General features: G+C 30.2%; 1 protein-coding gene across 1 annotated transcript in view; it reads left to right on the forward strand.

Annotated features, from left to right (window-relative positions):
* The window catches only part of LOC127711027 (transport and Golgi organization 2 homolog), a 28,304-nt gene extending 17,147 nt beyond the window's left edge, over nucleotides 1-11,157 (forward strand). Inside the window, exons 7-8 of the mRNA XM_052216970.1 lie at nucleotides 7,416-7,532; nucleotides 10,478-11,157. Coding sequence (XP_052072930.1) covers nucleotides 7,416-7,532; nucleotides 10,478-10,625 — 265 coding nt within the window. The 3' untranslated portion in view covers nucleotides 10,626-11,157. The remainder of the gene's footprint in view (nucleotides 1-7,415; nucleotides 7,533-10,477) is intronic.
* Nucleotides 11,158-11,765: the final 608 nt, after the last annotated feature.

The raw sequence follows: 11,765 nt of genomic DNA on the forward strand, positions 1-11,765 counted from the left end.
GGTTCAGTGTCCCATTGTACTCGCTGTCCTTCAAGTTGAATTTACTGATTTCAAATACTGCAAAATAAAAGTTAAAGAATTTAGTATATATATAAAAAAATAACTAAACATTATAAAACTATTGTAAATTCTGGACTTGTAAAATGAAAATAACATTTTATAAAAAGATCCATAGGGCAAATTTCTCCTGTATTTGTTTCACTTGAAGGGTCAATGTCTTAAAGTTGTCAAATCCTTCTAGAAATTGAATATTCAGAGATGGATTTAGGGGTGGTGTAGCCCTCCCCCCTTTTTGAGCTTTTGAGCTACATAAACTGTTATTACATAGAATTTTTACAAGTCATACTCCTAAAGTTGACTAAAATCGCCCCCCCCCCCCCTTTTTCAAAATTCTGGACCAGCAACTGATATTTAACTTTAGAATATATTTAACCTTATGTCAGTACTGAGGTTGAAAAAAATGGACAAGACTGCTTTTTTTTAATATTTGTTTTTCATTGTACTTAACATATAGGGTCTTGTCCATTTTTTTTAAATCTTAATTTTGGTGCTTAGTTGTGTATATAAAGATAAATTGTTTTTGTCATTTGTGGATAGATGTCTTATTGGCAGTCATACCACAGATCTCTAAATTTACACCAAACTGATTTATTAGAAGATTCTTATTTTAAGTAATACTTTCTAAAACATATTGTCATAAAAAGATAAAAAAATTTCTCCTGTTTTAAACAATTTTAATAATATTTATATGCATAAATCTATTGTCTAATTTTTTTCTTGACTCTAAAAAGTTAAGAAGACACTTTAAATATCACTATTTTGAACTAAAAGAGCATGCACTTATTCAAAATGGTGGAAATTCTAATCCATTGTACTTACCAAAAGATGTCATCCAAAATATATATGTGTAAACATCAATTATCCTAAATCCAAGAGTCATGTCATCAGAAGAATACATCTGCACTTTTCAATGTCAATATAAATATTTGGAATTTTTTTATCTACATCCATTGTAAAATTCATATTTTGTTCATGATAGAAGCCATCTTTGTTATGTTGTGTGCATGTTCATGTCCAGTCCAAATTTTAAATTTGTTGATGTTGTTTAGGGTATCGTGCCAGTGTGATCCCTTTGAAATGTGCCCCTAATAATAACTGTTAATTACTTAATTCTTGAATGTTTGATATATATTATAATAAGAAAATATCTATTTATTATTATTTTTTTATCTTTTATGTTATAAGTTATAGTAATTGCAGAAAAATGTATAAAAACATGTTCTCCCCTTCATTTGGCCTCAAACTCTGTACATTTATAATACATCCTATCCACTGGCATTACACAGAGATACATGGAAAAAAGATGGCACATTAAATTTCTATCACCAGCTCATATTTCTTATTGAGATGAGAAGGAGGGCATGCAAATAATTTGTGTATACATAATTAAATAATGATACTAGAAATTAAACAAAATGAAACCTGCAACAGGTGAGGCTAAATTCATTTGATGGAAAATATGAAAATAAAAATATTGATCAGAGAAAAAGGTCACAAAACAAGTGACAAAAAGTCATAGGACAAAAATTAATATATCACAATTATTTAGTTTAAACTTGTTGAAATAAAAACCAAAGTATACTTGAAAAGATATCATAAATGTATTGTACAGTTTAGGAAATAAATGCTACACAAAGACAACAACATCGTAGATTACTGCAAGGAAAATCTTTATTATGGTCTACATGTTTCGCCACTTACGGTGGCGTCTTCAGGACAATTTAAACATAGAAAACAGCCTGTACGAAAAAATCCACCTGGAATTTACATGATTTTCAGACCGATTTTTTAGAGGGAATTCGTATTAAAGCCTCTTTAAACATAGAATCATTCTTTACATGGATTCCAGGTGGATTCAGGGCGGAATAGGGCCGAAATATGCAAATTTATCCGCTTGTCTTGGGGGAAAAATTCCATCTGATTAAAGGGAAAATATTTCTCTCCTGCAATATTCCGCCTAAATAGGCGTTAAAAATTTCCGCCTTATGAGGTTGAAAAAATTTCACCTGTTGAGGTTTTTTTCCATTTTTTGCGAAGAAAAAAGAGCTTTATCAGTTGTTACAGTAACAATTTAAATGTCTTTTCAGTGTTTGGTGCACAAATTTTTCTTCTGTTAAAATCTCAATTTTCTTCATTTCTTTTCTGTGAGGTGGACAAAATTTCCGCCTTACAAGGTGGAAATAATTTCACCTGTTGAGGTTTTTTTCCATTTTTTGCGAAGAAAAAAGAGCTTTATCAGTTGTTACAGTAACAATTTAAATGTCTTTTCAGTGTTTGGTGCACAAATTTTTCTTCTGTTAAAATCTCAATTTTCTTCATTTCTTTTCTGTGTAGCTAACTTGCTCTGTTCATTAATTTGATCAAAATTGGCAGTCCTGCATACATCTGTTAAATTGTTGTTGTTTTTACACCAAGCAGTAACATAATCTGAAATAAATAATGAAGGCATAAATAATAATAACAAATGCATTATTGGGTCAATAAAAATAAAACCAAATTTTCATGTTGCAAATTTGTCTATATTACACATGTAAATTATGAGCTGCCTAGATCTGGTAGATTGGGTGTCTTCTGAGCATCACATCTGGGCAATTGTTGCAAAAATAACTTTTCGTTTGAATATATTTTACCATATATCATTCAATATACAACAGAAACATCTAAAACTTAAAATTATAAGATTAAACTATAAAAAATAAGAGTCATTAAGCATGTTTTAAAGCGAAATTAAATTTTCAGAACAAATCCTTGTAAAACCAAGGGCAGATAATTATAATGAATTTGCTAGGACCTGTTTTGGGGATTTTCCCAAGAAAATAAGACCTGTGAACCCCTATTTTAATTTGCTATTTTGGATTTTTTTTGTGTATTTTTTAGATTATTTCAAATTGTTTGTTTAAATAAAAGATATTTATCATGTTTATATCTAAAAAAAAAATGTACAGATGGTTTTATAACTTTTGATTTTTTAAAAAAGTTTTGAAAGTGCAACATGTGCAAATCCTACTTAAAAAGCATTAATAAGGATTTCTTTCGTATAAACTACTTACTCAAAGTCATAGTGTGTCCATTCTTCAGTCCTATCAGCACACATTTTGAAAAGATATATTAAAACTATATATAATACTGCACATACATCATTCTTTAAATTTTCTTTTCACCAGTTCTGAAATATAAAAAAAGAAATTGTCTGATACTAAATATTATTATATATTCAGTGCATGAAGTGTATAGGTTGTTCTATCCTTTGTTTAATATTTGTTTTTCATTTTACTTTAACATCATAGGCCTATATACATGTAAGTCTTGCCCATTTTTAAAATCTTAATTTTGATCCATAATTGTGTACTATTTAAAGATAATACTTTTTGTCTTTTGTGGATAGATGTCTATATATTAAATTATTGCAGTCATACCACAGATCTTCAATTTTGCCAAAACTACTATTAAATGATATTTTATAAAAGAGATTGTCATAAAAATATATAAGTCTTGTGTCTTACACAATACCATAATAATTAGTATTTATATGCAAAAATATATGGTCTTGTAGTTTTTTTCTTGATCCTAAATGGTTAGGAAGATAATTTATATGTCACATTTGTTTTGAAGGAAATAGCAGTTTCATAATATTCAAAATGGTAGAATTAATTCTAATTCATAATTTTTACTTGCCAAAAGATTTAATCCAAAATATATGAAAACATCAATCTTCCTCAATCCAATAGTCATGCCATCAGAAGAATTTACATCTGCACTTTTTAATGTCAATAGAATACTTTGGAACTTTTTAATCTACATCCATTGTAAAATTCATATTTTGTTCATGATATATTAGACATCTTTGCTTGCTGTCTGCAAGTTCAAATTTTGAATTTGTTTGGGTTGTTTATGGAGTTGTTTGGTTCCTTGAAATGTTTAACTAATAATACTATTAATAACCTAAATCTTAAATATTTGATATATATATAATAAATAAAAAATATTCAAATATTTTTATCTATTATCTTTATATTTGTAAGTTATAGAATTTCAGAAAAATGTACAAAGCCATGTGCCCTCCTTCATTGGGCCCCAACTCTTGTGTACATATCATTTCCTGTCCATTTCACAGAGATAAATGGAAAACAGATGGCACATAACATTTCTATCACTAATTGATAAGAAAGAGACTGCATGGAAATAATTTTTGTGTTTACTTAATTAAATAGAGATACTGGAAAATAAACTAATTTTAACCTGTAATTCATTTAATGGAAAATTCAAAAATAAAATATTGTCTTAAATACTATAAGTAAAATAAGTATATATATATCTAGTCACTTTATATATGTTTAAGTGCATATAGATTACATAACATGCAAATCTATTTTAAAGTAGATTAATCATTCTAAAGATTAATTAAATTACACAATTAAAATTATAAATTACCTAACAATGCTATTCATTTATATACACTATTTAGTATGTAAATATTAAAAAGTAACCATTGCAGGGATTATAATTGGTTATAATTTTTTTTTAAATTCATGATTGAACAATGCATCTCTTTTGAATAAATGTTGGATTTTAGGGTGGTACAAACACTGGTTTTATTGCCCAGATAATTGATTTGACGACGTACCATTCCAAAAGGCTTCACTCGGAAAGAGGTACTACTTCCAATTGCGTTGGGAATGTTGTAAGATGTATGGTAGTCGCACATGTAGGGCATGGTGGAAGTTGTGGTGAATGTGTTACATTTTGCGGTTGTGGTACACTATCCATGTTGCAAGTTTATTTCAACAATAATCGTGCGGTTCTGCGGTTCAGTACGTTTTGCGGTGGTCTTCTTTTGATCTTGAGTGGTAGTAGTTCATTTCTTGACTTTCTAGAATAATTCGGCAATCTCGGAAAGTCATAGGACAAAAATTAATATGTCACAATTATTAAGTTTAAACTTGTTGAAATAAAAACCAAAGTATTCTTGAAAAGATATCATAAATGTATTGTACAGTTTAGGAAATTGTTTATAAGCATTGTTTTTTTAAGACTTTTTTTTCAAATATCCCGATACTTCTGAGTAATTAACATGAAGCACGAGTCATTAAGGATAGAAAACAAAGATAATTAAGGAATCATAATCAATAATTCAAAGAAACATGTCGTGTAATGAACCTAATCTTAAAAAAATAATCATGTGTAATATTTTAAAATGCTTGAAATATCCTTGCAAACTATCATGTCTGACATTTTTAAAGAAAAGTTTCTTGCTAAGTTGTTGCAAATAGTTATTCTTTAAACAATATAAGAAAAGGTTCCTGCAACTTTCTAGCAAACAAACTCTTTCTTGCAATATTGCAGCAAACCTTTCATTTCTGTAAAGGATTGTTTTTGAGAGAAGCAAAACATTGTTTCGTAGCACACCAAAGTTAAAACAATGAATAATCTATCAATAAAAACTATGTACAGTTGTAATGTTAAAATTCGCTCACTAACGACCAAATAGTACGTAAGTTTTACAAAAGAATTACGATACACAATATTAGAAAACGTATTTCTAAGGTCAGTTGGACGTCATAAATACAGTATTACTTGCATACGTTGAAATGACGTTTTAATTATGAAATGTTTTACGTAAAAAAATACCGTCAGAACAACGTCATTATAACGTATCTGTAAATTCAATTACGTAAATGTAACGTTTATTATACGTCGTGATATACGTAAACGTTCGACATTATAAAAACGTCATTACAACGTATTTTCAAAATAGATATAGGAAGATGTGGTATGAGTGCCAATGAGACAACTCTCCATCCAAGTAACAATTTATAAAAGTAAACCATTTTAGGTTAAGGTACGGCCTTCAACATGGAGCATTGGCTCACACCGAACAGCAAGCTATAAAGGGCTCCAAAAATTACTAGTGTAAAACCATTCAAACGGGAAAACCAACGGTCTAATCTATATAAAAACGAGAAACGAGAAACACGTATGAACTACATAAACAGACGACAACTACTGTACATCAGATTTTTGACTTAGGACTGGTGCAAACATTTGCAGCGGGATTAAACGTTTTAATGGTACCAAAAATTCTCCCTTTTCTGAAACAATAGTATAACATCACAACATAGAAAGACACACTATAAAATATCAATTGGGAGGCTTAACTCAGTCAAAAAACGTAAATTAACACACAATGAACGAATAAATTTGATCTGTGATACCTGAATGCAAATACACAGTTAATAAAAATTATAAGGGATAAATAATTAAGGTCAAAAGTAAATAAACAGGTTTAAACAAAGTTAAAGTATGATACCACTGTGAAATATTAAACAATTTTTAGAAAATCATCACTTTTGAAAGAACCTGCGACATATTATACACAGGTAAATGAAAATAATTTTGTTGTTAAGTATACTTCGTCTTCTGTGTGTATAAAATCTTCCGTTTAGAAATACCAAGAAAAAAGCCCATTACGTAAAGATTACCAAACCTCGACGTCACAATGACGTCAAACTAAGGTAACGTCAGCAGTTACTTATATACGACCAAATTATTACGTCGTGCTTATGTCGTGTGTTTCCTGGGTAAGTGTACCTGTAGCTAAGAAATTATTTATTTCCAGTTTAGCAAAACAAATAATATCAAGATAATCATCAAACTTTGAATTATAACTGAGAGGACATTACTGTTGTCTCTTTATGGTCTGTTAAGGTCCAATTAAGAATAGGGTTAGGGTTAGGGGTTAGGGTTAAGGTTAGGTTTAGGGTTAGACATCAATTAGACATCAATAGCTTTGTCAAATTTTCATGGAATTTACGAAATGCGGACAGAATCTTTATTATATAGGATCTTAATACAGTATCTAAAGCAAAAGTTTGAAAACATTTTCTCATTTTGCGTATTTGAACATCGGTAAACTATTGTTGCCATCATTCCCCACATTTCAGTAACATCGGTAAACTATTGTTGCCATCATTCCCCACATTTCAGTAACATCGGCAAACTATTGTTGCCATCATTCCCCACATTTCAGTAAATGCTTGCAACTCATACTTCCTGGTGATCTAATGATAAAGGATACTAACGATACAAGCTGATGATCTCCTTCAGATACATGATGATCTCCTTCAGATACATGATGATCTCCTTCATATCTTTTTTCTTCTTTTACACATACAGTTGCAATGACTACACAACTCATCATTGCGAGGTGTGCTTGACTCCAATTTCATTTGAAAATTATTGCTGAAGGTTATCTTTTGGTACTCTGGTTATTCTGTACTAATAAAAACAGGCCGTCTTATATAGCAAAGTTTACTACAATTTAATCAACAAACAAACAGTTTTATATCTTATTTCAGATATAACAATGACAAACAGTTAGCCACACAAGCTGCAATGTCTAATATGGAAGAAGACATTATTTTAGAGAGAAGTGCTGTATTTGTATGGACACCTAAATTTAGATATGGCACTAGGTAAGTCAAAGATATAATGTTTTTATTGGTATGTTAATTCCATTTAATTACTTAAAACATATGTTTGCCCCAAAATGACAAAAGAATCAAAATCAGGGTTTTCAACATTAATTTTCTTGCCATCTTATATATATGAAAAAGAATTGGAAGCCAGAATTAAATCGCCTAAGTAGAAAAAGACAAAATTCATGACAAAAATAAAAAAAGACAAAAAGACAAAAACTGTCTACAAAATACTATGCAAAAAAAATAAAAACTAAGCTACACGAACCCCATCCAACACAGGGGTGCCCCAGAAAGGTCAAAAGATCCTGCTCTACATGTGGTAAGTGTGGGGTAGCTCATCGTAAGAACGAATTTAATGTAAAGTTTCATTCTTTCGAGGATAATTTAACAATGAAAACTCAGATGGTGATAGTAAGGTGAGCTATCTATTCCCTTACCGAAAAATAAGCCCTGCGGCAAACATTTGCCGCAAGTTTGCAGCAAACATTGCCGCAAGCTTGCAGCAAACATTTGCTGCAAACTTGCCGCAACCATTTTACCATGCAAATGAAGGTTGCGGCAAGCTTGCTGCAAACATAATTATGCAAATTAGATTTGCCGCAAGCTTGCGGCAATTGTTTGCTGCAAGCTTGCGGCAATTGTTTGTTGCAAACTTGCGGCAAACTTGCAGGAACTACACATATATCAATGTCATGTGTGTAGACACATTTAATTTATCTCTTTCAAATTACACAGCAACATTTTAAAAAGAATTCCTGCCTGTATACAAACAGTCATTGAAAGAATTCTTGCAAACTTAAAGATTTAAGGAAATACATACATGCATTTGAGTTTTGAAAAAGGGGGCAGGGGTTATTCTCAAATGACATCATATACCTGTATTAAGAAATTAAAAAGGAAAAATCTCCAATGTGTATTGGGTATAAAGCTAGGTAATAATTGCATTACAGAATTGAACTTGATTTTAATAAACATGATACAGTACATCAGTTACAAAATTCAAACTTATAATAGCTAAAGTTTTTCAAACACACACATATATATATATAGTTGCTTACTTAATTATGTATGATGGTGACATTAATTATTTTATTAAAACATGCAGTTCTATGAATTATTTGTACTTACAAAATTACCTATTGAATATCCTATATTAATGAACCAAAATGCCTCCTTGATCTCTTATATGTGAAATGCATTTTCCAAACACAATCAACATGACCTAGACACAATTTCAAATTGATAGCTTCCAGGAAGTGCCAACTAGGCTTGCCCAGTCAATATTGTGTAATTCTTGCAATGTTCTGGCAAACATATAGAATGGTCAAAGTTTTCTGCAATCTTGCGGCAAACATATAGAATGGTCAAAGTTTTCTGCAATCTTGCAGCAAACATTATTTATTATCTTAACTTTCTGGCAATCTTACGGCAAACATTGATGTTTCTGCATACTTGCCGCAAGCTTGCAGCAAAAAGCTGCAATGTTTGCCGGAAGTTTGCAGCTAGCGGCAAACATCTGCAAACACTATTTTCTGTGTTCCTGCAAACTTTTTGTTTGCCGCAAGCTTGCAGCAAGTCTGCTGCAAGTTTGCGGCAAACAATTCAGTTCCATAAGGGTATTACTGCAGATAATGCAATTTTTTTCTAGTTTATCTAGTTTTTGTAAATTTTCTGTTCAAATTTCCACACAATATATACAAAAGAAATAAACTAATTTTATTGAAACAATAAAATATTTCATTCACAAAAAAACTCATGCCTTTCTGCGAAAAAAAAAATCACGTGCAACTTTTTGAGAATTAAAGGGAATGTAGATCCTTAGGTGGTGCATTCCTGCATGTCAATTGCGAACTGACTCAATAATTTTTTTTTTATCACAACCACTTATACTGACATTATTAGCGAGAACACATTAAAGGAAAAAGGTAGAAATTACCGATAATTATCGTAAATGTAATCAACACAGGACATTTATTATAAACTTCAGTGCCTTATATGTGGTCCAACAACTTCTATACTGTAAGGCCAAGTAAATTTAATTAGTAGATTTTCATCCAAATTTTTGAAAAAAATGGGGTGGGTGGGAGGATTTTATTTTTTAATTTTTATTAGATATGAAACGCTCTTGTAACGTGTTCTTCATATATGCAAGTGTAATAATAAGGTTCTATCATGTATATACATGTATAACGAATCAAACATACAAAGAAATGCAAAAACCAAAATTTGAAACAGGATGTTATTAATGAAACGAAATTATCGACAGTTACCGGTAACGAAAATGAACAAAATCCGGAAATCGTAAATTTTTCAAAATAAAAAAAATTGGGGCGGAACGATTTCAGAGGGGCGGGCGGGGATGAAAATCTATCAATTAATTTTAATTGGCCTAATTGAACATGTTGAACATGTTTTTGGTAGTCTCCTGAATAAAAATTTATTAGTTAAACCGATGATTTTCGGCAACAATTACGTATCAGATATAGTAATTATAAATTAAAGGATAGAGGGTTTTTGTGAATGGAATAGTCATGCAATCCCTTCCCCCACCCAAAAAGCAAAAACAAAAAGAGTTAAAAAAACATCAATGTTAACATATTGTCTTTTAAAGAACAGTTTTGACTTAACAATATGTAGAGGTTTTTATCGCTACTAGTTTAAAGATATGCATCCTGCACATATTTCTGGAATTTCCTAAATCAAGGACACCAGAGACCACATGTTTTGAAAGCCAAAATTATGAAACGCTAAAGAGCACAAAAAACAGAAGCCATCCTTTAGCAGGCAGACAAAACCGTTATTGTCAAATAGGGTCAATCTTGCCGGATGGAGTTTCAACCTTCCCATTAGCAATATAATACAATTTCATGAACAGAAAAAAATATATCTGTAAGGAGCTTTTTTTTATATTCATAAATGTTTTTTTTAATTTATTGTAGAACACATTCCATCATTTTAGTTGACCGTGAAGGCAATTGTGATTTTATAGAGAAAACTATGACGACACCAGTAGAACCAGATAATGTCAAATGGGAAACCAGATCCTTTAAATTTAAATTTTCTAATTGTACAAGCCCTCATTTATAGCATGTTCTAAACAAGATTGTAGTATAATATTTATTTATTTAAATTAATGTTGATTAAAAAATAATTAGATTAGATGCATGCGATTTTTAATCAAATAGTACAATACAGATATTTGCAGCAATTTTACCTCTTCATTTGAACTCATTAAAAAAGGTGAAATCCAAAAATGTCCATGATAAATGTTAAATATCCAAAGCATAAGTTCAATGTAAATAATTTTTCTGTTTTATTTTCTATCAGTAATTTACATGTTGATACACACCTTAAAATTGTTTCTGACCACTTTATTTCAAAAGCAAATTTGATGACCGGAATGTATTGCTTTAGACAAAAAAGAAACATTTTCTGCCCCCAAACAGTTGCATTTTGTTAAATCATTAAATTTGTTATGATTCCTAAAGAAAGGATGAGTAATACTTAACAGAGATATTTGTTTTTTTTAGTAATTAAAGACATTACCTTAAGCTTTAATGATTTAGGTAATATTTTATGCATATATCTGTATTGTTTTAATAAATTTGGTGTGATGGTAGATTTTCCATGGTCTTTGCAAAGCTTATTGATACCTTCTAAGACCAGAGGAGAAGTAGAAGTAGACACCTCTATATGGCCGAAGACAGTATTTTTACCTTTGAAATTGCATTTTAGTTTTTGCCATGTTTCATAAACTTATATTTCACATCTTTGTTCTTTATATTGAGCTTGATTTGTGAGAAAGAAAAAAACTGTCATTTTCCTGACTTGGTACAGGCATTTTCCGAAGAAAATGATGAGTTAAACCTGGTTATAGGTAGCTTAACCTCCAATTTTTATGACAGTTGTTTATAGTTCCGTTATTTTGACCAAATTGAGTGAGCAACCAAAACAGACATAAAAGGTTAATATGAGAACACAACTGACTAAAAAATCCGAACAAATATACAAATGAATTTAACAAAGACAAAAAACAAAATGTTTTTTGTAGTTGATAGTAAATTGACAAAGATGTTGATAAAAAAAATTGTAGATGATAGTACATCATGTATTTTTACGATGTACTTGATCTATGCGATCACAACGATATTGAAGATGGTGTAGAACATTGAAATAATACATGTGTTTTATGATGTGCAAATGACTTGCAGAAAGTTTGAAACACAT

This window comes from Mytilus californianus, unplaced genomic scaffold, assembly GCF_021869535.1.
Source record: "Mytilus californianus isolate M0D057914Y unplaced genomic scaffold, xbMytCali1.0.p SCAF_8, whole genome shotgun sequence".
Taxonomy (NCBI): Eukaryota; Metazoa; Mollusca; class Bivalvia; order Mytilida; family Mytilidae; genus Mytilus; species Mytilus californianus.